A 27,813-nucleotide genomic window follows, 5' to 3' on the forward strand; every position below is an offset into this window, starting at 1 on the left:
TTTTGCCGGGCGTGGTGGCACGCCTTGAATTCTACCACTCCTCCTTGGGAGGCAGAGGCAGGTGGATCGTCATGAGTTCGAGGCCAGTCTGGTCTCCAAAGTGAGTCCAAGACAGCTAGAGCTATTACACAGAGAAACCCGGTCTCAAAAACAAAAACAAAACAAAACATGTTGGGGTGTATCACCTTCTACCATGATGGGGAGAACAGTCTTTGCCTCCCAAGTCTACACAATACTCTAAAGAAACAATCTAGAGCAAGCAGAAACATGCAGACTATGCAGAACGCCTCCCACATGCCCACCAAAGCCCTCTCGGGCTACCCTGCCTGGTTCAACCTCTGCTTTAGAAACTACATATCTGTGGTACATAGCCATGATCCATAGCACCTGAGAGGCTGAGGCCAGAGTTCAGGAGCAGACTTGGCTACCACAGCCATCGCAAGGCCTGTCTCAAGAAGAAAGAAACTGGGCTGGAGAGGTGGCTCAGCGGCTAAGAGCACATGCTGCTCTTCCAGAAGATCTGCGCTCCATCCCTTCACCCAGGCTAGGCAGCTCTTAACTGCCTGTAACTCCAACCCCAAACCCTGCCCTCCCCGCCCCCGGGGATCTGACACCCTCTTCAGGTCTCCTTAAGTACTTCATACACATGCATGAACACTCACATGAACACTCACTCACACACACACAGTTAAAATAAATCTTTAAAAAATAAATAAATTATGCACTCATATTGCAATTACTTCTTTGGTTGGTTGGTTGAGCCTGGGATGATAGAAACTCTTTTATGCTACCTGCCAGTAATATAATAGGTGAATAATGCTGGGAATTATAATAGGCATGGGCTAGTGGTGGTCAAAATATAACAACAGCCATTGACTGATGACCCAGGCACATCCTGGACTATTTTAACTTCATGAATATGGCATGTGGGACAAATTCATCTGTGTGTGTGTGTGTGTGTGTGTGTGTGTGTGTGTGTGTGTGTGTGTGTTTTAAAAAGGGGGGTGGTCTCATGTAGCCCAGGCTACTCTTAAACTTACTGTGTAGCCAAGGATAGCCCTGAACTCAGCCTCCAGCCTCTACCTCCTGAGTACTAGGATCACCACTCCTGACTAGAAGCAAATTGGAGGAACTCATTTTTCCTATGGGAAAATTAAGGTACAGGGCAGTTAAGGCACTAATCAAAGTCACTCAGCTAAAAGTATCAGGGGTGTCCTCTGACCTGACCTGCCTGGGACCAGCCCTTAATTAACTTGCTCAAGAACTTCTGGTAGGGGCATCTAAAGGCCTATGGGAAGGGAGGATCAGGGGCTGAGAGGAGAAGGGGCCTTGTTTTTCTCTTATTTCAGAGGTGAAGGCCGTGGCCTCTTAAGTCATCTCCTCCTCCACGTGACTCAGCCCTGAGCTCACACAGACTGAGTGCACAGCTGGGCCCTGCTGGACTTCCCACCTCCTTATCTGCCCTAGTGGGGAGGAAAAGGGAGGGGCTGGGATTTGGTCTTGAGACAGCCTGCAATGCAAAGCTGACCTTTCTCTGACACTGAGGGGGGGGGAAAATGAAGAGTGAGAGCAACTTCAGAAGATTATTTGCTTCAGCTTACAGTCCCGACAGCCACCTTTTTGACCCTATACAGACACCATAGACAAGCTCTTCCTTCCCCTTGATGGTCCCTGAGGCCACCCACTGAGACACCCGGTGTAGCCAAGGCTGCCCAGAAACAAGCCCGAGAAACTGCCGAAATTTTGAGCACAACACCCAGGTAGGAAAATTCTGCAGGATGTCTCATAACGCTCAGGGTGTTCACCCTTTGCCTAAGTGGGTTGACCTCCAGGCTCGCACAACAAAAATAAATCTCTGTACTGAAATTACGAGTAATCTATAAGGTCTTTAGGAGTAACTTTGAAGATTATTTTTATTTTATGTGTATACCACATGTGAGTGGTACCCATAGAGAAGGCCAGAAGAGGGCGTAGGATCCAGAGCTGGACTTACAGGCAGCTGTGAACCCTCTGAGGTGGGAGCGAGGAACAGAACTGGGGTCCTCTGCAAGGGCAGCAAGCATTTTGACTTTTACTTCCATAACGAAATTCTTTTGTTGGGTTAGTTATTTGTTTATTTGTTCGTTTCTTTTAAATTTTCTTTTGTGGGGAGGTGGCAAGGTCAGGGGACAGATATAAAGGGACAGGGAGATGAGTGGCATTGGGGTGCATGACATGAAAATCACGAATAGTCAACAAAAAGATTTGTAAAAATAAATCAAACAACAACAACAACAAAAATACCAAGAAAATCAGATTCGCAGGTAGCCCAAACTGGCCTTGAACACATTATGTAATCAAGAATGACGCGGTGGAACGTCTGATCCCCTTGCCTCAACCTTCTGAGTGCTCGGGTCTCGGGTGTACAACACCATGCCCTGTTTAATCCCGTGGTGGAGGTGGGACCCAGGCCTTCATCCGTACTTGGCAAGCACGCTACCATTTCCAGCCTGAAACTCACTGACTAAGACCACAGTGTTTTGATTCAAGACATAGGATCATTTACAGAATGACGGATTCCTTTTTAAAGGACATTTTGGTTGAGTGCATACCAACCCTGTGAACATGTCTCCCCCACATCAAGTGTATTTGGGGGTAATTATCCGTGTCTCAGAGTGGCAGAGTTCTTCGGTTTCCGGTGTAATTTTTTCCCTACGGCATTAGGGGCCTTCCTTCTGCTTGGTCTGATATAAGGGCATCACACTGTGTGGTTAGGGGCTGACCATGGAGGGTCACAGCAGCCTAAGACACGTCCCCATAGAACCCCAGCTCTGTTTTCTTGTACGGAAGCAGGCACACACCTACCACCAGGACTTACGCTTAGCCCCTCAGCTCCTCTCCTTGTCAGCTGCCACATGAAGCTTGCACATGGGAGCCACAGACTGAAGAGGACACTGCCAGACAGCCACCTCCTCAGACAGGCAGTGGGGCCTCCCGACAGCCCCTGCTTGCTGTTTGGTCCTGTTCTTTCCCCACAGCAGGTTGCTGGGAACCAGGGCAATCTCCGATCCCAGCCCAACTTTAATTGCTTTTCCTTAATAATGGGAGCACCACGGAGCTTTTGTCAGTCTTCTGCATGGATTCTCAGAAGGCAGAGGCTGCACGCATGAAGGCACTGCTGGGATTGCCTGCCTCCTGCCTCTCTGCGGACACATGTCTCCATCCTACCCCAGGGCCACCTGAAGGAAAGGGCTGCACTTCAGTCCTCTAAGCCAGCCTGGCTTAGCAGGACTTTCCAGGAGGCAATGTCGAAACTACCTCAGACTTCTCAGGAGGCTTGTACCCTCCCCAGGGATACATGCTCAGTCATGCAAACATGAGGAGTTGAGTTCAATCACCAGAACCTAGTTTAAAAAAAAAAAAAAAGGCCAGGCATAGCGGTATACACTTTATAATCCCGGCACTGGGAAGACAGAAAGGTGGATCCTAAGCTCACTGACCAGCCAGCCAGGCAGCCTACATGATGAGTTCCAGGCCAGTGAGAGGCCCTGACTCAAAAACACAATAACTGAAGAACAGCCAAGGCTGGCTTCTGGGCTCCTCACATACTTGCACACACAGAAGAAATATGTATACACACACACACACACACACACACACACACACACACACACACACACACATCCTCAGCATCTTAGCATATCTAGTACGTCCATTAACTTGACAGGCAGGCAGCAGCAGCAATCAGGGTATGGAGGGGACAAAGCCACGCCCACACAAGCCTTTCCTTTGTGACCAGGCTGGGGGTAGGAGAGGCCTGAGCAGAATTCGGGTCACCAGGCACACTTTCCCCTCCCATTCATTTCTGGTCTCTGTCTCCCAGGGATGGAATGTTTATTTTCCCACGGGAAAAAAACAAACAGTTGCCAAAGCTCTATGAGGGTGTAACAGCAACAGTAGACAAGGTGACTTGGTAGCAGGGAAGCCATTGGCTCTGCAGTCACCAGGGGAGGCTCACTGCCTTCCCCAATCACTTCTAGTCAGAGGGACAACTTGAGCACTGGACCTCTCTTGAACAAAGAAATTACCAAGGCATTCACATTTCTACCCACTTTATGTCATTGGTGACTAGATACAAACTCATAGCTTCAAAGTAGGTGTGTTTGTGTGGAAAACAAACAGACTTGCTCTTATATTCACCTAGGAAGCTGAGGCCAAGACAGGCAAGGCAGGCATGCTAAAATCGTGTAGCTACAGGATGTGTTTTCAGCAGAGGACATAGCCTTTCGAAAATGGTGGCTTGGCTAAGGATGCCAGAATCCTCTATGAAGTAAAGCTTCCCGATGACGCATAATGGCCTGTCCTCTCCAGCTCCTACCTGCCACCCCCTGGTCCCCTAGCCAACAGAAGCACAACGGGTCAGCCTGCCCGCTGGCCCGCAAGGGGCCTGGCTGAAGGCTCAACACAAAAGCCCCTTACAAAGCCGGCAGGCTCTATCTGCATCAGCGAGGCACTGAGGTGAAGTTACACGCCTCGGGGTGTTTCCCCTCTCACATTTGAGTATAAAAACAGACCAGTGCCTTACATAGACTGTGAAATTTCTAGACAGACATATAGTGTTACTGTCTGGAACTTTCCATGAACCTCCTCGGGTTACCATACATATTTATATGAACACCACATTTAAAGAAAGGAAAACATGCTGTACCGGGGGGGGGGGGGGGGGGGGGGATTGCTTTTAATTGAACTCATCTGGGAATTTTAAATCCCCAAAATGTGGCCCTGTTTACAGCATAAGAAGGGTTGAGCGGGTTGTGACTTTTGCTTTTTAGGACAGGACGGTTTCTGTGGTGTGAAGTGTTGGTAGAGCCACCTGTAAAAACCATTAAGTTGCAGAACTATGAAGTGGGACAGTGTGACAACGTAGGACTGCAGTGGACCTTCAGAGGCGAGCTGGCCTTCACAGCCTCCTGCTCAGAAAAAGAAACTTCACATTCCTATAAAGACAGGCATGCAGGGCAGCAGAGGCGGCTCAGGGGTTGAGAAGGCTTGTTGATTTTACAGAGAACCAGAGTTTGTTTCCCATCGTCGACATGGGGCCTCATGACTGTCTGTAACTTCAGGTCCAAGGAATTAGACATGTTCCTCCAGTGTACAACACACGGGTCTTCGATGCAGTCACATACACGCAGGCGAAACACTTACATACATACAAAACTAAACTAAATTAAAAGATATGGGAAGCAGAGGCAGGAGGATGACTTCAAGTTCAAAGCCAGCCAGCATTACATAAGGAAACCTTGCCTCAAATAAGCAAACAAACAAACAAGTAAATGGTTCACAGGAAGGCTCAGCCTGTAAAGCTGCTAACTACCAAAGCCTAGTGATATGAGTTCAAGCCCCAGAGAGCTGATTTATACAAGTTGTTCTCTGACCTCCATGCACACATGCACAGGCATTTGCATATGCACACACAATAATAAATAAATAAATTAATTAATGTAATCACGTGACCAGAATCTGGCTTAATGTTTACCATAGTGAGCCAAGAATGGACAAGCCAGCCGCTGCATGGAGAATGCTGTGGGCATTGGAAACTAGATGCCACTTTCCTAACATCTGACATGCCACTGTGGCACTAGCCAGGCCTTACAATGAAGTGGACACACAGCCTCTGTCAATGCCATCCCTTCAAGAACCCGTGTTGCTCTTGCACAGGACCAGGGTTCAGTCCCCATCATTTACACAGTGCCCCAAAGCTGTGACTTCAGCTCCAGAGAATTAGGCATTCTCTGCCAGTGGGCAATGCACATGGATGTGGTGTATTTACAAGCTCCACTCTGTCTTCTGAAGTCAGGAAGAAGAGCCAGGCTCTGTCCAGTGAAGTACCCAAGCTCAGGCCTCCCGTCTGGCCAACCAAGGTGACGTTTATTCTCACAGAGACATTCAGCCCCCTTACCTCTTAGGGTCTAAGCAAAAACCAAGGAAAAATCGTGATGAGCCTCTACCTATTGGCTTGACTATGCAGCACCCCTGTAGTGTCCTGCCTCCTAGAGGCCACCACACAAGGGGGTTCAGATTATGCACCACACAGAGTGCCATGTTTATGTCTCTTGCTACCTGATGAACAAGAGCCATGAGGGCTTTTCCCCTGAGGACCGAGCTGGGCCACACACAAGGCCAGGCACACTCAAGTCATAGCACCTGACACAAGCATGCAGGCAGCTGTCCTCTGGCCTAGAGATGCTCTGAGCATCTTTGAGGTCTTGTGTTTTTATCTACCCACAGCTCTTAGAATCACAGTTCCCGGGGCTGGAGAGATGGCTCAGTGGTTAAGAGCATCATCTGCTCCTCCAGAGGCCCTGAGTTCAATCCCCAGCAACCACATAGTGCCTCAACACCATCTATAATAAGACCTGGTGCCCTGTTCTGGCCTGCAGGCACACATGCAGGTAGAACACTGTGTATGTAATAAATAAATAAATCTTTAAAAAAATGTTAAAAAAAAAAAGAATCATAATTCCCCTCAACACTACTCAAACTTACTATCAGAACCCTCATTAGGGCTGGAGAAGGTAAAGGTGTGCAAGGCTGTAATTTGGTTAGAGACGCCCCATGTAACATGTAAGTATGGGCCTCTATAATCTAAGCATCATCCTGAGGGGCATCCTAGAGTCAAGAGCAACTATCAGTGAGAACTACGGCCGTCTTTCTGATTGACAGCTCTTCTTTCTGTTGCCCTGCCCTTCCTACTCCCATGGTTTCTACCCAGGCTATTTCCTACCAGCCTGAAGCATAGCCTTCACTCAGGAATTCTGTAATGTGTTCCCTATAGGAAGACTGCCCATGGTGTGCCATGGCTGGCTGGTTTGAGCTCTCTGTCTCTGTCTGTCTCTGTGTCTCTGTGCCCCCTCCTCCCCCCTCCTGTCTCCTCTCCTCTTTCTCCTTCAAAAGCTGGTCCTGGGGCCATGACTCTGGCAGCAAAACATTTGCCCTGCAAGAATGTTAAGTGCTTGGTATGTTCTGTGCTTATAACACCGGCCCCAGGAAGCCACGTGGGAATGGGAGGCCTGCTGGCCAGCCAATCTAGCCTAATTGGTGAGCTCTAGGCCAACGGGAGATGCTGCCTTGCAGGACAGTGTTCTTGGGGATGACAGCCATGGTTGTTTTCTGGCTCCCTCATGCGTGTATTAAAAAGAAAAGAAAGCTGGCCTCCCCTCTTCCCCTTCCAGCCTTTGTTAGCCCCATCTTTGTCTTCTATCCTTTTATAACCAAAAGGAGTTACAAAGTATGAGCTGATAGCTAGGAAAGTGGGGTCCCTCGATTCATAAAGCAGCGATAAGCTCATGCTTTTGGCTCTGTGTTCAGACCCCTCCTTCAACCTCCCAGCGGTCTCCCTTGAAAGGTGGCCGCCACTGTCACACATCCAACCAGCCCCCAAGCCTGTGGTAAGTGTCTACAAACTCCCCCAACATTTGAGTGCTCTGCCAAAGTAAACAGAAAAAGAAACAAAAAGAAAAGTTCCGACTGCCAAACAAAACACCACCACCTTCCTAGTAACCCACCAGTTCAGCAGTGAGGTCGAGAGTGGGCGCAAATCCTGGAAGCCGTTGCCGGGGGGTGTGGGAGACAAAGGGTCAAAGAGGCTGTCCTGTGTCCCCCACAAGGAAGGGTATTGTCTCTGTGACCGCTTTCACTTGCAGGGAATTCTCCTGCAGCCTGGAGACTTGATCCGTGACTCGCATTGGGCTCTCCCTGACTTGGGTGTGCATCCTATCCCTGCCAACTTTAGAACTTCATAATCCTACAAAATCTAGCACACCTTTTGGCTAAGCCACAGGCAAACTGCAACAGCAGTTATGAGGACCAGAGCCTGGCGCCAGGGATGACAGGCAGCCTTCGTCGCCTGTAGGCTACTGGCTGACAAACCACCTGGTCAGAGCTGGGGTTATATAGAGCGTGAGCCATCCCATGGTCTCTGGGCGTTTTGTCAGCTGGGACACAGTGTCTGTCATCAGAAGGTCTTACATATACCTGACCCTTGTTCCCCTTTTGATTTGGAGGCATAAGTCACAGCTGCACTCAGTGGCCCTTGTTTTTGTCCCTCAGACAGCAGGTGGAGGAATGGACCTTATTGGCAGTGATGAGACTAGAGAGGAATCAGGAGTGTGTTGTCCCCCCACCCCCACCCCGTCACCCATGTCCCACAGTCTAGGCCCGCAGACAGTGCTGCACAGGGCGTGAAAGAAGAGATGGTAACTTACGTGGCTCCTCTTGCCTTCTTCATCCCCTATAGATGTAATGACTGTCTCAGAAAAGACCATCTGCCCGGTCTGGTTGTTGCTTATCTACAGACAAACACAGGTGTAATAAAAATGAAACGAGGAATTCTGGGAAACATCTTATGACTTGGTTTGGCGTTTGGATGCCCACGCCCCCTTCTGAGTTACAATCATGACACGGGCAGCGGATAGCGTTCCTGGAGATAGTCAGAGTCCACATCATCAGGTGACCATGCAGAGGGAACAAGGTGATAGCAGACAGCACACGAGGGGCGCCTGCCACCTTGTAAGTACTCAACACCAGCTATTTTTACCACTCTCGGGGCTCATCTCTTGGCACCCAGTGTCAAGATTCTTTTGAACAAAATTCCAGTCTGACCAAGATGATAGCAGAGGCCTGTACTCACAGCACTGGGGCTGCGGAGGCAGAAGGCTCAAGACTTCAAGGTCATCTTTAGCTATATAGTCAACTGGGGGTGGGGGGGAGCCACAGCCTGGGCTACATGAGACTGTCTCAAATAATAAACAAAAATCCAGTCTGTGCATCTAGCCAAGCAGTTAACAGGCAAGACGGTGGAAGGTTCTGGCCACTCCACCCAGCTCCTGATTCTATAGAGCCATTCATCTCACAGAGAAAGCCCCGAAGCACACAGGAAGTCTGCACCCCTGTGTCTGCTTGTGGGCTGCCCTGATTGTGTCCTGTACAGGCAAGGAATCGGGCCCACTCCCAGCCGCTCCAAGGCCAGGACTAAAGATGGGTCTGGCCCACACCCAGGAGAAGTGTATTCTCTGAGCTATCGAGTCTTTTCCCTTCCCCTGTTCAGTTTTCTCATCTTGACATATTCTTTAAAGTCCGGGCCAGCTGTACTGTCTCAAGATCTACACCTGGAACCAAGCAACTGTGCCTCATGGTGTAGAAAGGGACCAGCTTCCCAGGCAGTGAGGGGCAATCTCTACAACCATGCTCTTCTCTCTCTCTCTCTCTCTCTCTCTCTCTCTCTCTCTCTCTCTCTCTCTCTCTCTCTCCCCCTTCTCTCCCTCCTCCTCCACCTCCTCCTCCAAGGTCTTAAGTCATTAGATAACCAAGGCTGGCCTTAAACTCCTGCCTTCACTGCCCAAGTGCTTGGATTACCACACCTAGTTCATGCTTTAGAATTTTTCACCTAAATATTTCTTCCCTGTGAAAAGGAATGATGCCTTTCCCCCCGCCCCCTTCCTCTTCATGGTAGCTCTTTGTACCAGTCATTTTTTTTCTTTTTTTTTAAATCTGAAGTCCTGTTACAGGCCTTCTTGGTGCTTTTATTATCCTATCATGCACTTCTTCATCTCTAGGAAAAAAATGTATACATTTTTTTTTCCAAATAAATTTCACTGCTACAATGCACCTCCCTCCTGAAGCGCTGCACAGGTTGGTGCTCCATGGAACCCCTTGAGAGCCTGTGCTGGCAGCAACTTTCCCCTCTGTCATTACCGATGGGTCAAGGTGGCATATGTCCTTGATCCCAGCACTCAGAGAGTGTGAGGCACGTAGATCTCTGTGAGTTCAAGGCCAGCCCAGTCTACATTCTGAGAACCTATATTAAAAATCAAAGTTTCTCTCTCTTTTTTTTTTTTTTTTTTTTTTTTGCTTCCTGAGACAGAGTCTCTACGCTGTCCTGTCACTGCCTCCACCTCCCAAGTGCTGGGGTTAAAGGTGTATTCCACTACACCCAGCTGAATATTTCCCTCCTTAAAGTGAGGTGTGTCGCTAATGAGTTGTTCCTACAGGAGTAGTGAAGACCCATTTACCATAAGGTCACTTCAACCATGACAGAGTCACTCAGACCAGAGGTGAGCGCCTCCCTCCCACCTGTGAAGACGCCTCAGTGGTCTGCACTGTGTAATAAGTGAGGAGACACTCAGTGCCCATACACACCTCTTCCCTTGAACAGTATCCGCCCTTCCTTTGGGTTTAAATCTGCTTTCTATAGCTCTCACTTACACACTTGTGGCTTTGTACCACACAAGCCAATAAGCCTCCTTCTCCCCCAGCGGACTGCCTGTAGGAGCAAGACATGGCTGCACCACAGCCCTTACCTTGTGAATTTCTTGGTGCACATGGACTGTGTCATTCCCGACCCTGGTATCTGTGTTGGTCTCATTGTGGTAGCTGGCAGGTAAACGGGACAGGTCCACCTCAGAGGGTGCCCTAGCAGCTGCCTCTTCCGCCTCCATCTATCAAATTGAATAAGCAAAATTGTTTGTTTCGGTCTTAACTGAGGTGGAGCCAAGGGGCCACCTTTTCTTTCCTTCTTCTTCTTTTTTTTTTCTATTTATTTATTTATTATGTTTACAGCGTTTAGCCTGCATGTACACCTGCATGCCAGAAGAGGTTACAAGATCTCATTATGGATGGTAATGCGCCACCATGTGGTTGCTGGGAATTGAACTCAGGACCTTTGGAAGGGCAAGCAGTGCTCTTAACCTCTGAGCCATCTCTCCAGCCCCTCTTTCCCTCTTCTATAGGTCCAAAGATTGGTGACAGTGTCAGGCCACCAGTAGCCATTAGACGTGTTCCAGATGTTTTACATGGCCTCCAACTCTCACAACCTCAAAAGGTAAAAGTGCTAGTCCAACAAGCCCAAAGACCTGAGCTTTATCCCTATAACCGATGTAAAAGGGTTAGATGTGGTGACTCCAAACTGTAATCCCAGCAGGGCTCCAAGGGCATGGGGGGGGGTGCGGGGCAGAGAGGGGAGAACCAGCAGGGAGTCCACAGAGCAGCAGCAGAGAGATCCTGCCTCTACGAGGTGAAGGAGAGCACTGACTTCAGAAAATGTGTTCTCTGACCTGCCACACATCCACCATGGCATGTGCACACACGCGCGCGCGCACACACACACGTACACACGCACACAAGCTCGCCTTGCCCCTCAAACACTACCCTCACTTCTTCTGGTTTTTAATCTGTATTCTATTGATCTCATTTACATTTGTGGCGTGGCATCACCCATGTCAGTATCCCCCACCCCTACCCCCTGTTTTTGTTTTCTGAGACAGGGTTTCTGTGTAGCCCTGGCTATCTTGGACTGGCTTTGTAGAGCAGGCTGGCCGAGAGCTCACAAAGATCCACCTGCCTCTGCCTCCCCAAGTGCTGGGATTACAGACATGCATCACCACTGCTCTTTTTTTTTTTTTTTTTCATTATCACAATAATTTCCTTTTATTATCTTAGGAGATGAATGTTAATATCTCCATTTTATAAGTAGGGAAACTGAGGCTCAAAGAGTCTCAAAGAATTCCTAAGGTGCTTAGTGTAGGCTGGAGTTGAAATTTGAGCATTGGTACCTTGCCCAAGCCATGGGAAACTCAGATAGCTTCGTGTCCTTGAGACAGGAGTTCCCTTCCCACTTCGTCTCTTGGTGGCCCTGGGTCTTCTACGGGATCAGTAGAGAGGTTACTGACCCACACCCTTTCTAGTTTTTCAGAAACATTTATCAGCCCTTCTTTGGAGCCAAGCTTCTGAGGCCAGGCCCTCAAATCTTCTGGTGTTGGAAGCCTCACTGACACCCGTGCCACAAACATCAGTGACACATGTTTACACACAGCCTTTCCTTCCAGACCTATCACATCTCCAGCCCTGGTGAGTGGTCAGGTGACAGAGTGACCACTCACAGCTCCACAGTCGGTGCAAAGGCATCCCAGGTCCTGGACTACAGAGCCGGCCAGATGCTGTCTCCAGAAATCTCAAATGCAAGACACAGAAGGGAGTCCTGGTTGAGGGCTGGGAGCTTCCAGTATGCAAGCTGAGCTACTTTGATTCTGGAAAACAAATCCTCAAAAAAGCATTTTTCTACTGAAAACAATCCCTTTCTCTATCCCCAATCCTCCTTCCCCCTTATCTTTCCCCTCTTCTTGACAAGGTCTCCTGTAGACCAGCCTCCTCCCGCTGCTGACTATGTACCAGAGGCTGGCTTTTAACTCCCTGCTTCCACCCCCTGAGTGCTTCCGTGAGCCTCAACACCCTGCTCTTATTCTCTAAAATACACTAACAGCTTTTCCCCACCTCGCCTGCTCAGAAGGCCAAGCCAATGAGAACTGAGACAGCATACACAAGCTGAACTAGAAGAGACCTGCTGAGCACACACACACAGTTCATCCAACACAGGGGCACCTGCCTCGGATACATTGTTGTGCCGATACCCTAAAGATGAACGGATGCTGCACCGTGCAACCACCACCACATTTTTGTAAAATTCTAGCCTTAGCCTGGAGTATGGCCACCACACCCAGCCATGGTGGGCATATTCACAGCCCTGCCTGTGGGGAAGGGGATGTTCCCTCTCCTATTATGAGCAAAGAAAACAAGCCTAACAGAGGTCATTATAGTAACTGGCAAATGACAAAGCTTGGGTTAAAAATTAGGTCTTTCTAATTTCAAATAGCACACCTTTCCTAAATAGTCTAAGACTACCTCTTCCCTCATGAGCTACACATTTATGGGAAGAGTCCCACACAAACCTGTTTAATGGTAACTGTGGCCCTTTCTCACATGATGGTGTCTACCAGCAACTGAGGGAATAAAGAAGAAAGGAGTGAGGCGTCAGGAGGAAGAAGAGGAGGAAGAGAAGGAGGACTCAGGATTGGGTGGTCCTAGTGGGTGAGAGGATTTCGATAGAGAGGTCGAGAATGCTGCAGAGTTCAGAGGCAAAGCTGCAGCATCCTAAACAAGCAAACATGGCGCTGGCTGTGCTGGGCACAGGAGAAAATTGAATAACAGCACAACAGAAATATCAAAAGAGCATCTCTAATATAGATTTCTGCCTGTTTTCAACCAGAGACATCAAAGTCATTTAAAAATATTAAATAGATAGGTAGACAGACAGACAGACAGATAGCTACCTGGTCCCTTCCTAGATATACCAAATTGTCATTTCTAGAGGAGGACCCCACACATCCGTGAACTTGTTTGGATAACTGGGAAGATTTCTTTCTCCATGCTCCTGGCAACTGGGAGCTACTGCAGGTTCTATACTAGTTGTGAAATAACTTCGAGACCAGGGTAGGAAAAGATTGGAGTCAGAGGACCGGTCAGAATCAAGTCAGGAAGAAGGAGCCTTCTGATTTTTAAGGCTTCATGTAAAGTCTAGAAGGACAAAGTTAGACAACCATCTGCCCCAGCATCACCACAGGGCAGCATGAGAGGATGGGCCAAGGTTCTGGAGTCAGACAAGGTGAGCTTAACCCCCAGCTTTGGCCCCAGATAACCACAGAACCTTGGGCAATACTCTCGGTCCCTCTAAACCACAGCGTATACGTGTGTACGGTGAGGATGCTCCCCACCATGGTCACCAGGTACGAGAACTAAGGAACTCCCAATCTGAGCATTGGTTGACATGGCACCTGTTGCTGGGTCAGCAGGTGACTCTGGGTTCTGCTCTCCTCCTTATAGCATCCTTCAAGGAAGCAGATGGTGAAGCCGCCAGCTTGGGGGAAGCAGGAGGGGCAGGCAGCCAACAGCAAGTGTCTGAAAAACTCCCCTTATGACAAAGTGGAGACGACAGAGAAGAAACCAGGACTAGGCAGGATGGAGGGGCAGGAAGTAGCATAGTTTTAAGAGAGGGATCTGGCATGTTTAGCAAAGAGTCTAGCTGGGAACAAGGAAAGCAAGGATAAGGTGTGTCAAAAAAAAAAAAAAAAAGACGGTCTTAATGTGCTCTAATTCCCACTGGAGTTGGAAGTTGGAATTGTACAGTTTGGCTTTCAGAGAGCTGGCAAGTCCCCAAATCTCCAGGCTACTGTTGGCTCAGCAGTCCCTCTCAAACCCTACCCCTCTCTGCCAGTGGCTGTCTCGACACAATGAGCTAAGGACTATTTAACGAAAGCATAAACCGAAAGAACAGTTCACCACGGAGGAGTCTTCAACCGCAGTGATTACTGCCACCAGCAAGAGAAACTGAAGCCCCAAGCAGCAGCTGCTTCACAGCAAAAGAACGTGGACGCCGTTAAAAATGGCACTCGCAGCCCATGCAACCCACGTGTATTAAAGGGGCACAGTAGGAAAACTGAAGAGATAAATCCAGGCTTGGTACTGGGGCTCTTCCTAGGACTGCCAGACATGAAGAGTCTTCTATAATATGCCAGTTACAGGCTGGGAGGTGGCGTGTGGGTGAAGGCACACCACCAAACCTGATGGTCGGAGTTCAACTCCCGGGGCCCACATGGCGGAAAGAGAAAGCCAATTCCCTAAATTGTTCTCTGACCTCCACATGTATGCAGTGGCACAGACACACACAGACACACACACACACCAAATTATTACATATAATAAAACAAGTCCTTCTCAGATTGGAGACAGTGGAGGACCTGCCTTTTCTAAAGATAATCCTAGAAAAATCAGCTACTTTGTCCCTTAAGACATATCAACAGCCAGAGGCAGCTGGTAAAAATAAAATGCCAGGAAGTTACTTGAAAGCAGACTCATGATCCAACTATGTAAACATCAACTGCCTCTGGCTCCGGTCCTTTCTCATTCTCTTAGACAGCAGCTAAGCAGCAACTGTCTTGTGCTTATGACATTTTGGGGGGCGGGGTTTCAAGGCAGGATTTCTCTATGTAACCTTGGTTGTCCAGGACTCACTTTATAGACCAGGCTGGACTTGAACTCACAGAGATCCGCTCTGGTAGATGGCTCAGAGAGTAAAGGTGCTTGTTGTGCAAACCCGACAGCCTAAATTCAATCCCCGAAACCTACACAAAGGTGAAAGGAAAGAGCCAATTCTGCAAAGTTGTCTTTTGACTTCCACATATTCGCTGTGGCACACAGGCATGCACACGCGCACACGCACGCACGCGCGCGCACACAGGTCATGCATAAATACAGTAATAAGTAGAAATAAAAGGTATTTGTAAAAAGCCACAATCTATTGAAATCATACACTACTTTAAGATGACTTTTAATACTTTCCGTTTTCCTTTTCTCTTTCTTCCCACCTTCCTCTAATGCTGGGGACCAAATTCAAATTCAGAGCCTCAAGGATGACAGGCTGCTGAGCTACAGTCCAAGCCCAAGACATTTTTAAGATCGGCTGAGAATCTATCAAATCTTGCTAAGTAGCATGTTATTTGTGCTACTACTGTTGTTTTTTTTTTCCTTTGTTCATTTTTAGTTTTGCAATAGAAGGCCACACTATGTAGCCCAGGCTGGCCCCAAACCCATGGTCTCAGCCTCCCAAGGGCTGGGACTACAGGTGTGTAACACTAAGCCTGGCCACACTGCTGGTATTACTCTGACTATAAAGAAGTCATTATTTTCTGAGACCCAACAATTCCTCATAATCCTTACAAACGACCTCAGGAGGAAGACACTTGATCTGTATCTACCTGACTTTCTTATACCAATCTTTGACCAGGTAATTTGCTTTCTAGAATCTTCTCTTTGACGTACCTAGAGATGGGTATTTTCTCTGCTTCAGACCCTTAATCCTATCACTAATAAATAGCAATGCTGGGACTGAATGAGAGAAAGTTGGTCCCCACAGTCTATTATGCTGCCATGAGAGTGCTCAGCTCCTCCCCCTCCCCCCCTTTAGTCCTTTTCCACGGCCCATGAGGACAGTCTAGGAAAAAAGACTGGTGACTTTGGTTAATAAGATGATCAATGTCTTTGGGTTTTCAGCCCATCGGCACAATTCGGGCAGAGATATGTCCAGGTGGCCAAGAGTGGAGCCATGATAAAAATCTACTGTGGATATTTCCATGGGAAAAACATAGCACTAAGGTCTGATGTCAACAGAGGCTAAACAGGCCTCACCACAAGCTGATGTCAGAGAGCCCTGCTGCAAACCTTCTGAACTGTGTGGCAAGGCACTTTCCAGTGCACTAACCCAAGAAAGTGATGTGGTCAGCATCCCTAGGAATCCATGCGCATGACTAAGGTCCTCCAGCCCAGGGAAGGACAGCAGGAGGCCTGCTTTGAGCAGAAATGGTCAGGAGCTCCAGGCAATCTGTAGCTAGAGAGTCAGGGGCTGCTGGGGTCAGGCCAACGCCCTCCCCCTGCAATCACTTTCCAGGCTAACTGTCTCAGAAGCTCAAAACACCCACAGGACTCGGAACATGTCTGTCTGGTAGATATTCATATATGGCTGCTTTGTCGCTGCCTCCCGGTCCAGTGTTCCCTGTAAAGCCCATCAGGCTGGCTTAGGGACTGGAGGTAAAATACACCCAAACGGCACAAGGCTGAAGCGAAAGCAACCTATCCCAGCAGACAGTGCCAACATGAGGGTTAAGTTCCCTGCAACGGCTGGTTCCACTCCAATCCGGTTGCCCATCTCACCAAGGGCCAAGGACTGCTAGCCACGCGCTGCAGATCAACAGGGCCCAGGCAGCTTTCGAGATGGTTGCTGCCCATCTTAATTGAAGGGGGTGGGGGGGAGGGTGGACGTGGGGGTGGGGTGGCTTCCAAAGTATTGGCACCTGGAGGATGAGGAGCCAAAGTTTGCCTCTCACCTGCCACCTACCCACATTTTTTGGCATTGCACCTAATTTTCACAGAGCTGCTAAGTGCTTGACCACTGTCCACCTACTGTTGAATGGCAGAAGAATCTGAACCTTAGGCCCCCAAACACACCGGGTGTAGGTGAGGTCGGATCGCTGCTCACTCTCTCATCCCTTACCTTCTGACTCACTACGGCATGGACTTAGGACTTACTTCAACCTTCCTTGTCTGCCCCACAACACATTTAAGGGAGCTAGACAGATTGCCAGGAGAGTTCTGGGCCCTTTATGTCGCCCCACGCCCCACGCCCCACTCCCGCGACCGACATCCTTACGTGGGGAAGATGGTATAGTCTCAGTGCCTAAGGGACATGTTAGGACTTGAAGCTGCCTGAAGCTGCCCCAGCCTCTGAAAATCTACTGCGCTTGGGACACCGGAGTGGCCCCAAACTCAGCTCAGCTCCAACTGAGCAAGGAGACGACCAGCTGCATACCCGAAGACATCTGCGACACGGAGCGACACGGCAGCTCCAGCTCCCCAGGATGGAAGGCTTCCGTCAAGATTCCGTTAATGGACAGGGATGCGTCCAGACCTTTTGGCAGCGCTGCGCTAGCTCCCGCACTCCACGTTTGTCAGGCCCTTTCCAACTCTGCACACAGCCAAGTCTTTGGCCAGTGCTGCGACCATCGTTGGAAACATTGCCTCCCCCCGGGTCGGTTTCCTAACTCATCCCCGTACTCATGCCCTTGGGGTGCACTCACCTCCTCCACCGCGCTGCGCAGTTTGTGCTGTGTGTCTTCCATCAGCTCCTCCACCTCTTGGAACATCTCATTCAGCGTAGCTTCCTCCTGCGGGTAGCTGAGAGCCGGGCCCGGTTCCAAAGGAGTCCAAGTCGCCGTCGGGGCAGGAGCGGGAGCAGTGGGGACCGCCACCGCCAGCAGCAGACAGAACAAAACGCCCCTGAGCCGCTGCATGTTTGCTCTGCGCTGGCCGCCGCCTGTGTGTGTCCCGGAACGCTATCAGAGACTGCAGGACCACCCCTCTTGCCCGCCCCGCCCCGCTGCTCTGCCCGCCCCTAGAAGGAGCAAGACCCAGCCCCCCTCCCAGACACAGCCCCTGTTGGCAACAGTGGCGACCGCAATCCGCTCCAGCCTGGACGCCCTCTGCACCCCCCATCCCCCCCCCCGCCCCCCAGTTCTAGTACCTAGGGTGAGCCCTGCTTGACACGCTAATGAGAACCCATCTCCTGAACCAAGGCACCTAGGTCTCCTACTCTAACAGCAGAACCCCCTTCCTCGGACCAGGAGCATCCTAGTTGGGATACTGGTTCGAGTCCCGTGCTTTCCTTTATTAGTTCACAGACTACTGCTGAGACCCTGCAGCCCCCCGACTCAGGCTCTAGCCTCTCCCAGCCCCCAGCATAGCTTGGCAAACCCCAGATCATCCTCCTCCCATAGCGATCCAACTGCATGAAACCTCCACCTCTACCTAGGGGAGACCCAGTTGGATTATCCCCAGGACGACGACCACCGCGCACCCAACTCGAATGGACAAAGCTGAGCTGCAAGCTGGATCTGGTCACGGCCGGTAGCAGGGCTGCCACAGAGCAGCCTGAACCGAATCAGCACTGCGCGGCGGCGCCGATACAGAAGCGCCTGTACCTAGTGTGAGCTTGCCGCCTGCGCCCCCCCCCCCCCCCGCTTCAACAAGCCTCCGCCCCGCGGGAGGGGCAGCCACTCAGCCAATCGCTCTCCCCGCAAGCAGCTACCTCTGGCCTCAAACCTGGGATGGGTCCTGGGAGACTCTGCAGAGGATCGTCTTTCCGGTAACCCCCTGTCTCCGTGATAGCCCAGGCTTCTGCTATCTTTTACAGCCGCCTTGAGTCGCACTTGCTGGCTCTAAGCCCATCTCTGCTTTAGACACAGTCCGAAGGGATGGAATCCCAGCCCCTTAGCCATCACAGGCTGGTCTAGGCGGCCTCCAGCCAGAAAATCCGCTTTTGGCCCTGAGAATGGGTCAACAGAATGTCAGCAAGCCCCTAGACAGAGACAGCAAAATGACTAGGACCGACATCAACAGCCCAAGTCCTCCCAGACTAGAATGGTCTGTGCCATAGCTTGATGTATGCAGCAGGCTGTTACTGTATGTGTACTTCCTACTTAATATGCAGGATGTGCGAAGAGGGGTCCGGGCACAGAAATGGGTCCGCAGAAATGTCACTGTCTTTTGTTTTTTGTTTTTGTTTTGTTTGTTTGTTTGTTTTTCGAGACAGGGTTTCTCTGTGTAGCCTTGGCTGTCCTGGACTCACTTTGCAGTCCAGACTAGCCTCGAACTCACAGCAATCCACCTGCCTCTGCCTCCCGAGTGCTGGGATTAAAGGCGTGCGCCACCAAACCTGGCTGTGTCACTATCTTAATGAGAGTGCAACCTCGTCTATTGGCAGTTATCTCCTCAGTGCCTAGAAAAGAGGGTATTTAAAAATGTGTTTTCGAAAACTTTTTTCACACTTCTTTGATTATCTAGTCCTTACTCTTCCCCCTGGGCTTCCCAACACACACATTCTCTCTCCCTCTCCCTCCCCCTCTCCCTGTCCCTTTCCCTCTCCCTGTCCCTGTCCCTCTCCCTCTCCCTCTCTCCCCCTACCCCTCTTTCCCAGTAGAATCACCTGGGAAAAGGGAAGCTCAATTGAGAAATCGCCTCCATCGGTTGGCCTTTGGGTATATCTAAGGGGCATTTTTCTTAATTGCTAATTGGTGTAGGAGGCCCAGACACCATCTTGACAACCACAGGCAGTTGGGCCTGGGCTGTATAAAAAAAATGGCTGAACAGACCAGAGGAGGAAAAGGCAGTAAACTGCCTTCCACCGTTGTCTCTAGTTTCTGAGTCCAGATTCACACTGCTGGCCTGGCTTCCTTTGCTGATGGAGGATAGCCTGTGAGGCGCAGTAGATTCATTCCTTCTGGCCATGACCTTTAGCTTTTAGCCATGACCTTTACCACAACAATGAAAGCTGAAGCAGAGAACTCATATCTTTCATTGCAAATAGGAAGCAGAGAGAGCAACCTGGAAGCAGGTGAGTGCATAGGATCTCAAAGCCCGCCCCCAGTGACCTACTTCCTCCATCAGCCTGAAGGCAAGTGTTGGGTACCCAAGCCTGTAGGGCACATCTCTCATTCAAACCACCACATGGGGTGCTGTCTTGCTTCATCTATCTCCTTTCAGCCTATTGGGAGCACTTTCTGGGATAATTATGCAACACTCTAAATTCTCGCGTTTTTTTCTCTCTGACAACCAACTGTGACATAAACATCTCGTTTTCTGGGTGAAGACCTGGTCCCAGCATGCTTGTCACTCGCTAGAAATTTCCTAGAGAGTTAGATGCTGCTCAGCAGCTTTTCATCTCACTATCCACCCACTGGAAACACGGAGCACGGAGGCCTGTGGGACGCTGCTCATCAGAGCTCTGTGTGAGCTGGTGAGCAGCCAAAGGCCACTTAGTGGCACGTCTCTGGAAGACAGAGGATAAACTGGGGTTCCTACACACAGCAATAAGAGTGAGTGACATTTATAGGCGACAATATTACTTAGTCTCAGAAACATTATGAAGAGTGTAAGAGGCAGTGTGCAAAACAAAATTCATGGACTACTCTATGTGCGTATTTTTAAAACAAAATAATAGCAGATATTATTTAAGAATCCTTATATAGCTGGGCGGTGGCGGCGTACACCTTTAATCCCAGCACTTGGGAGGCAGAGGCGGGCAGAGGATCACTGAGTGCTAGGCCAGCCTGGTCTACAAAGCAAGTCCAGGATAGTCAAGGCTACACAGAGAAACCTTGTCTTGAAAAAAAAAAAAAAAGAATCCTCACATATGGTAACAAATACATACATAACACAGGCATGCACGGCTTGCTTTTAAGCAGGAGGCAGGGGGAAGCACGCAGAGACTTCCTCACTATGCAGCTGAGGTGTCTACTTTAATTCCTAGTCCTCCTGCCTCTGCCTTCCAAATAAAAGGATCGTGGACATGCACCACCACACTCAGCTCTCTCCTTAGGTAGATTACAGTGAGTCTAAGTTGGAGTAATTCAGAAGGTTAACATGCTTTGCTGTAACTGTTTCATTGTGTAATGTTATTCAAAGTGTTATGGAGAATGCACTTGTATGTAGCATACTCATCACGTAGTCTCAGAGTCTTCAGATAGATGCAGCGGTGGTATTTTGTGTCTGTGATGCTTATTTTCATTAACTTGATACTAATTCAATTGTCTTCATCAAATTGACCCCTTGGCAAATTTGTGGGTCTTTTTTTTTTTTTTTTTTGGATTGGCAGTTGGTATGGGAGGTTCCATTCCCACTGTGGGTGGTGCTAAACCTGGGTTTGGTCCTAACTTCTTTTAGTGATCCGATGAGATTCAGACCTGTAATCCAGTAAATTCTTTCTCCCTCGATTCTCCACCCTCCCCCAAATGAATCGGAATAAAATGGGTAGAGTTGTAGGTAGAGAAAAGGTCTCTGACAGCTGTCTTCATGGCTCGGATGAAAGCCAAGTGAGATTACACACGACACATGGCCCTGCAACCACCTTTAATCCGCCCCAGAACTGCCACAGGTTATACCAATTAAACATAAGCCTTTGGAACCACAGTGCAATGAAGAGCAGGTAAATAGACAAAGCAGGGGGGAGGAGGAGGGGAGCGGGGGAGGGGGGCAGGTGAAACAAAGGTCAAAGCTGACTCTTCATAAGGTACTTGAACAACCACCATCCATGCACCACCCCACCCCCCCCAGCAGCTGGAATGGGGATCATGCTGTAATGGTGTGCACAGGTGATCATCTCATTTAATGATGGATGGACAGCTCAGGATGGACAGCTTAGGATGGACAGCTCAGCAAAGCTAGACCCTTCTCCTTCTCAGACTTGAGGGAGAGAGAAACTTGGTGAAGGTCACGAGGCTGAGGGAGAGGAAGGGGCGAGGACCAGACCCCACCCTGCCCCTTGGTTCTGATTTCATGCGGATCTTTCTGAGACCCAGCTGAGACATCTGCCCTGAGGTTCTTCTGGTCCTTGAGGGGATGGTTCTAGGATCCCCACAGATACTCAACCCATTAAGAAGTGTGTGTGCATATAGTCTGCTCGGTTTGGTGTATTGTTTATTCTCCTTCTTCCCGTTCACCTGTTTGCTGGAGATTGATCACGTGTAGCTGAGGCTGGCTTCCAAGTCACCAAGTGGCAACCGACTCCTTAAATCGCTCCTCTTCTATTTCCCAAGTGCCTGGATTACAAGTGTGAACCGCCGTGCCTGGCTTTCTCCCCTTCATTTTAAGGAGGCAGTTCTCTTCAAGGTAGTCTACTTATCCACAGGAGTTTACTGTCCTCCCCTTGAGACTCCAAAGAAGCATCAGGTCCCATCAGGTCCTGCTGAGCAGAGACAGGTCACCAGGGGTGCCCCCCCCCCTTATTAGCCAGCGTCTGCCTGGCGACGCCTTTCCAGATCCTGCCTGTAGCGTACAATTGTTCAGAAGAAATGGGTGCCAAGATTTTTCTGAATGGAAACTCCATCTGCCCTTGGAAAGAGTGTCCACGTGGATTCAGGGTTTCCATGAGTAACTGAACATCCAAAATATATGTTTCCTTTGCCAAGTTTCCGCGAGCTGGTGCAAAAGAGACCCAGAGGGCCTTGTTCCCCGCCATCACCTTTGTAGCTCAGCACAGGAGGAGAAGAGCCTGGGTGGCTGCTTGCCTTGTTTCTTTGGCTAGCAGGTGGATCAATGGGCTCCCCATACTCCCTCGTGTGTCTGAAATGGGGGCAACTAACATGCAGGAGGAGTGTTTGGGTGGAACTAGTTCACAAAATGAAATGTGGCGAAGTCTGATGGCAAATACTTATTATTCTAGAACTCAGTCCTCCAAGCAAAGCAGCCTGTTTTCAAAAGACCGCAGGGAGGGAGCAGGCCTCTTGAGTCACCTTAGAGAAACAGGAGGTTGTGAGAGCCAATGGAAGCTCCTTTGTGATTCCAGCCACACTCGCTGCCTTCCCAGCCAGTTGTATGTAATTCTGCCCTAATTGTTCAGGATTTCAGAGGTGCTATCCTACAGACTCTGGAAGGTTGACTGGGAAGCCATCATCCACACTGGATAAAGACTTCCTGGTGTGGTGATTTAGAGATCCCCACACTGCTTGCTGCAAGTAGCCTCTCACCTGCTCTCTGTAAAAAAAGAAAGCCCAGTGATCTCACTGGCTTACCCAGGGTAAACTTTGGGGAAATCTCATTTTAGTTTGTCATCAGGGCCTTACAGGGAGGGTGTGGTCATTGTTCATATCTCCCTGGGGAAGGAATATTTGAAGCACCTATTATTCCCAGCACTCAAGGGATGGAGCCAAGAGAATGGGGAATTAAATATTATCCTTAAGCTATCAGGTAATGGTTGAGGAGGAAAACCTAAAAATGTGTTTGCTCAGTCCCCTCCACTCTAGGACCTGGGATCTAAATGGTGTCCTTATTTGTTATCTAGAACAGTTTGTTTGTTTGTTTGTTTGTTTGGTTTTCATTTTGGTTTTGTTTATGGTTTTTACTTTTTTAAAGACAGGGTTTCCGTGTATAACAGAGCCCTGGCTGTCTGGGACTCTCTTATGTAGACCAGGCTGGCCTTGAACTCAGAGATCCATCTGCCTCTGCCTCTGCTTCTGCCTCTGCTGGGATTAAAAGCATTCAACACCATGCACGGCTTGTTTTTTAAATGCTGGTTGAATAGGAACCATATCACTTACACAGATGTTTGCTGAAAAATCAGGTGCCTGGTTGCTGTGTTTAGAGGTGCTGACTTAGTAGGTGTGACATGGGGTTCTTTTCATGTTGTGGTCCAACCTAGCTCTGCAGACCACAAGGAAGCATCCTTGTAAAGCATCCTCTTATCCTTAGACCTCGCCACAAGCCCTTCTCCTGTCTTCCCATTGACTTCTTAGCTAGCTTGTCCACACCCTGCAATGCCACCCTTCCTCCTGATGTACTTGGAAACCGCTGGAGAAGTGGAAAGAGGGATGGACTTAGAGCTTGACAGGACTGATAGGCAGGTTAGTAGCCAGTGCCTGGGCTCCTAGCCCTACCGGCTACCAATTGCATCCCTAGGGAGGCCTCTAGGAAATGCTTGTGCAGCTAAGGATCAGTCTTGTCTTCTAGTCACATCGCTATCACCATCACCAGGATGGCAGAGCCTTCCTGAAGATATTGAGGCAGGACTCACCGTGCACTGGTCACCCAGTAGATGGTGCCAGAAAAGTGGGCGTGGCTCCTGTGGGCTTTGCGACCTTAAGATCCTTGCGAGCCAGCAGTTGACAGAAATAAACTGTTAGAGTCTGCACACAATATGGACACATCCCAGGCACATCACACTAAGAGAAAGAAGCTGGGTTTAAAAAAACAGGTTCCACTTGAATGTTGTAGAAAAGTCAAACTTTTGGACCTGTAAACAGATGCCCTGTTGTCAGAGGCCAGTGTGAGGAGGAGTTGAAGTCAAATAAACCCTTTCTCCTGAAATTTGTTGAGATATTTTGTCACCAACAGGAAAGGAAGCTAAGGCATAGTGTGTGCAGGTGTGAATGTGTGTGTGTGTGTGTGTGTGTGTTTGTGTGTGTGTGTGTGTGTGTGTGTGTGTGTGAGAGAGAGAGAGAGAGAGAGAGAGAGAGAGAGAGAGAGAGAGAGAGAGAGAGCACACCAGAAGGGTTTCTTTCCTGACGTTCAGACACATACAATCCCGCAGCTGTAACAGGCCACAGCCTATTCGGCACCGGCGGCCTTCTCAGAAGAGGGCTTGGCAGCTAGGCCCCAAACGCTGGTCCACAAACCCTTCTAGACTCATAATCTTGAATAAGCCAATGTGTATAACCCTAACATTTTCTTACTTTAAACAATACGGTTTCTCCCTTGTCAGAAAAGAACAACACAAACCTACCTTAAAAAGAGGCACCATGCCAGGGGGTGCTGCACTTTGGGATGGTGTGAGCATGCTTGTGTGGTGCATTTGGGCATGTGGATTTGGAGGTTGAAGGCCCTCCCTGGGTTCACTCCTCTGGAGCAATCCACGTGTGTACGTACTACCACACTTGGGCTTTTTTTTTTTTTTTTAAAATATGGGTTCCAGGGATCAAGCACTTGACCCACAGGCCCATTTCCCCAGTCCCCAACACTGCAACTCGATTATAAAAGCACGGCCCAAAGCAGCACCCGATTCTCCCAGGTGACCTGAGAGTTTCCTCCACTTCACCGAGCTGCGTTGGCCTCCTCTATAAAAGGAGGGCAGCAACTCAATCTCCCTCCTGGGTCTGCTGTAAGAAACGGCTCCTCAAAGCGCCCAGCAAAGTGCCTGGCTCTTAGGAAGCCCTGGGGAGCACAGGCCACGATTATACAGCCATCAGCAACATCATTACCAGGCCTGCTGGCAGAGCTTTAAGCCTTTTATCACAAACGGCCGGCGTGGGCAGGAACAGAGCCCCTTTGTGTGGGTCCAACCAAGCTGTAGGGAAGGCCGGCAAGGGAGTGTCCACAGCAAATGTGCTAGGACCACAAAGGGCTATGGAGGGTCCAGTGGACAGCCCTTTTTGTTTACGCAGGCAAACCTTTTATCTGCCTCCCCGCCCAGAGCTGCCAGGATAGCCGGGTCAGAAGTTCACGTAATAAACAACTTCTGCATCCAGAACATGTTCCCGTCCAGTCCTGGGTGCTGTTGCTGGGACGACCACAGTTTAAGGCTGCTTTTCTTGAATCAAGCATGCTGACGCACACCTGAAACTCCAGCACTTAGGAGGCAGAGACAGGATCAAGAGTTCAAGGTCATCCTCCGTTGCACAGCGGGCTCAAGGTCAGTTTGAGCTATCTGAGGTTCTGTCTCCAAAACCAAACCAAACCAACAAGCAAAAACCGCATCTAGGGGTGTAGTTTCATCAGTAGTGTGCTTGCCCAACATTCCTGAAGCCCTGGGTCTAAACTCTAACATAAAATCTGGCCAGGGGATTGAAAGCAGGAAGATCTGGAGTTCAAAGTCATCTTTTACTCCATAGTGAGAGCCTGTATCTTCAGACCTCAGCATCCTTTCTTGCAGTAAGATGCCTATCCAGCTCTCTGATGAAAAATGAGCAGGATTCAAGTGAAGACTTTTGTCCAAAGTCCCGCTGTGAATGAGGAAGAGGCTCCCTATGTTAGAATGATTTGGCTAGACTTGGCTCAGCTCCAGCCTCTCATTTTGCATCCTCTGTCATGGCCTTGCTCTGCTGACCCAGTGGTTCTATGTGCTGCCCATCTTTGAAACACTATAATTCACTTGCCTGTTTGGTGGGACAGCTTTAGAGATTCGCCACCAGCCTTGAGCTGGCCGGTGCTGCCAGGAGAATGTGCCAGCATCCTGGGTATCTGATGGTTCCCAGACCTTAGTGGGCATTGGGAGCACCTGGAGAAGTGGCATTGGTATCCAACACAGGCTTTGAGTACAGTCCTGATTCCTGGACCAGAGAGTGCCAACCTCCCAGCTGATGATCTGAACCTTTGTTCTTAACTCTTGAGGCTGTTGCAAGCTTCACTGGGAGGAAAAGAGGGATGCAGTTGGGTTCAAATGACAGGACCAAGAGAGGAAGGGGTACAGAACGTACTATGAAGGACCAGTGTGGAAAGCCCTTGGGAACTGGTAGACAGAGACTAGTTTTTCAGAGCACAACTGACACCTGGGCCTGGAAGGTGACCTCTCGTCAGGTTGGAATGGGCAGTTGAGGGCCAATGATGCAAAAGGCCTGTTGATGGAAGACAGCCGGGTGCTGTGATGAGCTGCTGGCTTGGGGAACCGTAGAGTGAGTGGCCAGTGGTGGACGGATCCTGTAGCTAGGCGTGGTAGCACAAGAATGTGATCTCAACACTTGGGAGATGAGGGCAGAAAGAGATGGAGGCTCGGGGAGCTGGAGTTCCATTCCCAGAATTAACCTGAAAATGCTGGTACCTCACAGGGAAGCAGGTTCAAACTGAGGCATAGGCTACAGCCCTGGGCCCAGCACTGACCACAGAAAACAGGGCCGTGATCAGCAGGAGTCACTCTGGTGACTTGAGCAGTCCTTCCCCTACTCCAGCTCCAGAGAAGTGAAGAAAAATCTCTAACCAGAGCTATCTCAAGAAGACTCCTAGAAGTCCTAAAAAAAAAATTTTTTTTTTATTTATTTATTTAGAATGGTCCTGGCACAGTGGCCCACACACTTTTTCTTTATTTTTTTTTTTATTTTTTTTTTTTTATTTTTTGGTTTTTCGAGACAGGGTTTCTCTGTGTAGCCTTGGCCATCCTGGACTCACTTTGTAGACCAGGCTGGCCTCGAACTCACAGCGATCCACCTGCCTCTGCCTCCCGAGTGCTGGGATTAAAGGCGTGCGCCACCACACCCGGCTGGCCCACACACTTTTAATCCCAGCATGTAGGAGACAGAGGGATGCAGATCTCAGTGAGTTTGAGATCAGTTCGGTCTATTCAGCAAGTTCAAAGCCAGCTAGAGCTACATAATGAGACCATGTCTTGAGGGTGCGTGGGGAAGTGATAATGGACTTTTGTGTGGCTCATCTATGCCACTCCTGAGCATCTACTCAAAGGGTTGTTTATTACTCAATGACCACATGCCATGCAGCACTTACTATAGCCAACTCAGTGCCCACCAGTCAATTTAAAAGCAAAGAAAATGTAGTATATAAGCACACAGAGGGCTGTTCAGGCATAGGAAACAAATACATCATCTGTTTTCAGGAAAGTTTATGGTGCTAAAGATGATATCAGTACATAAAATAACCCACACCCCCAAAGTCCGGTAGCTATGTGTCATGTTCTCTCTCACAGGCGGTGCGTTGATTAGGCGGGGTTCTTTAGAGCAACACAGCCAATAGGACAAGTATACGTTGTGAAAAGCCATTCACAAGACTGGCTTACAAAGGCTGCGTCATCCAACGACAGCCATCTGCAGGTTGGAGATGCTGAGAACTTAACCAGGTCGCTCAGGCCACTCTCTGTGTGCCCCAGCAGTCCCAGTCTGGTGCCGAAGGCCTGGCAGATTC

The 27,813-nt window shown here is 49.4% G+C and overlaps 1 protein-coding gene across 2 annotated transcripts in view; it reads right to left on the reverse strand.

The window, feature by feature from the left end:
• Positions 1–18,370, reverse strand: part of DKK3 (dickkopf WNT signaling pathway inhibitor 3) — a 38,552-nt gene extending 20,182 nt beyond the window's left edge. Inside the window, exons 1-4 of one of the 2 annotated variants that reach the window (XM_084768446.1) lie at positions 18,275–18,370; positions 17,499–17,734; positions 10,338–10,475; positions 8,244–8,327 (exon numbers count right to left, since the gene is read on the reverse strand). In XM_084768446.1, coding sequence (XP_084624572.1) covers positions 8,244–8,327; positions 10,338–10,475; positions 17,499–17,711 — 435 coding nt within the window. In that variant the 5' untranslated portion in view covers positions 17,712–17,734; positions 18,275–18,370. Of the gene's footprint in view, positions 1–8,243; positions 8,328–10,337; positions 10,476–17,498; positions 17,735–18,225 lie in introns of both variants that reach the window. The other variant, XM_084768447.1, reaches the window with a different exon arrangement.
• Between the last annotated feature and the right edge of the window lie 9,443 nt (positions 18,371–27,813).

The sequence above is a fragment of the Acomys minous genome (genome assembly GCF_964271855.1).
Source record: "Acomys minous genome assembly, chromosome: 2".
NCBI lineage: Eukaryota > Metazoa > Chordata > Mammalia > Rodentia > Muridae > Acomys > Acomys minous.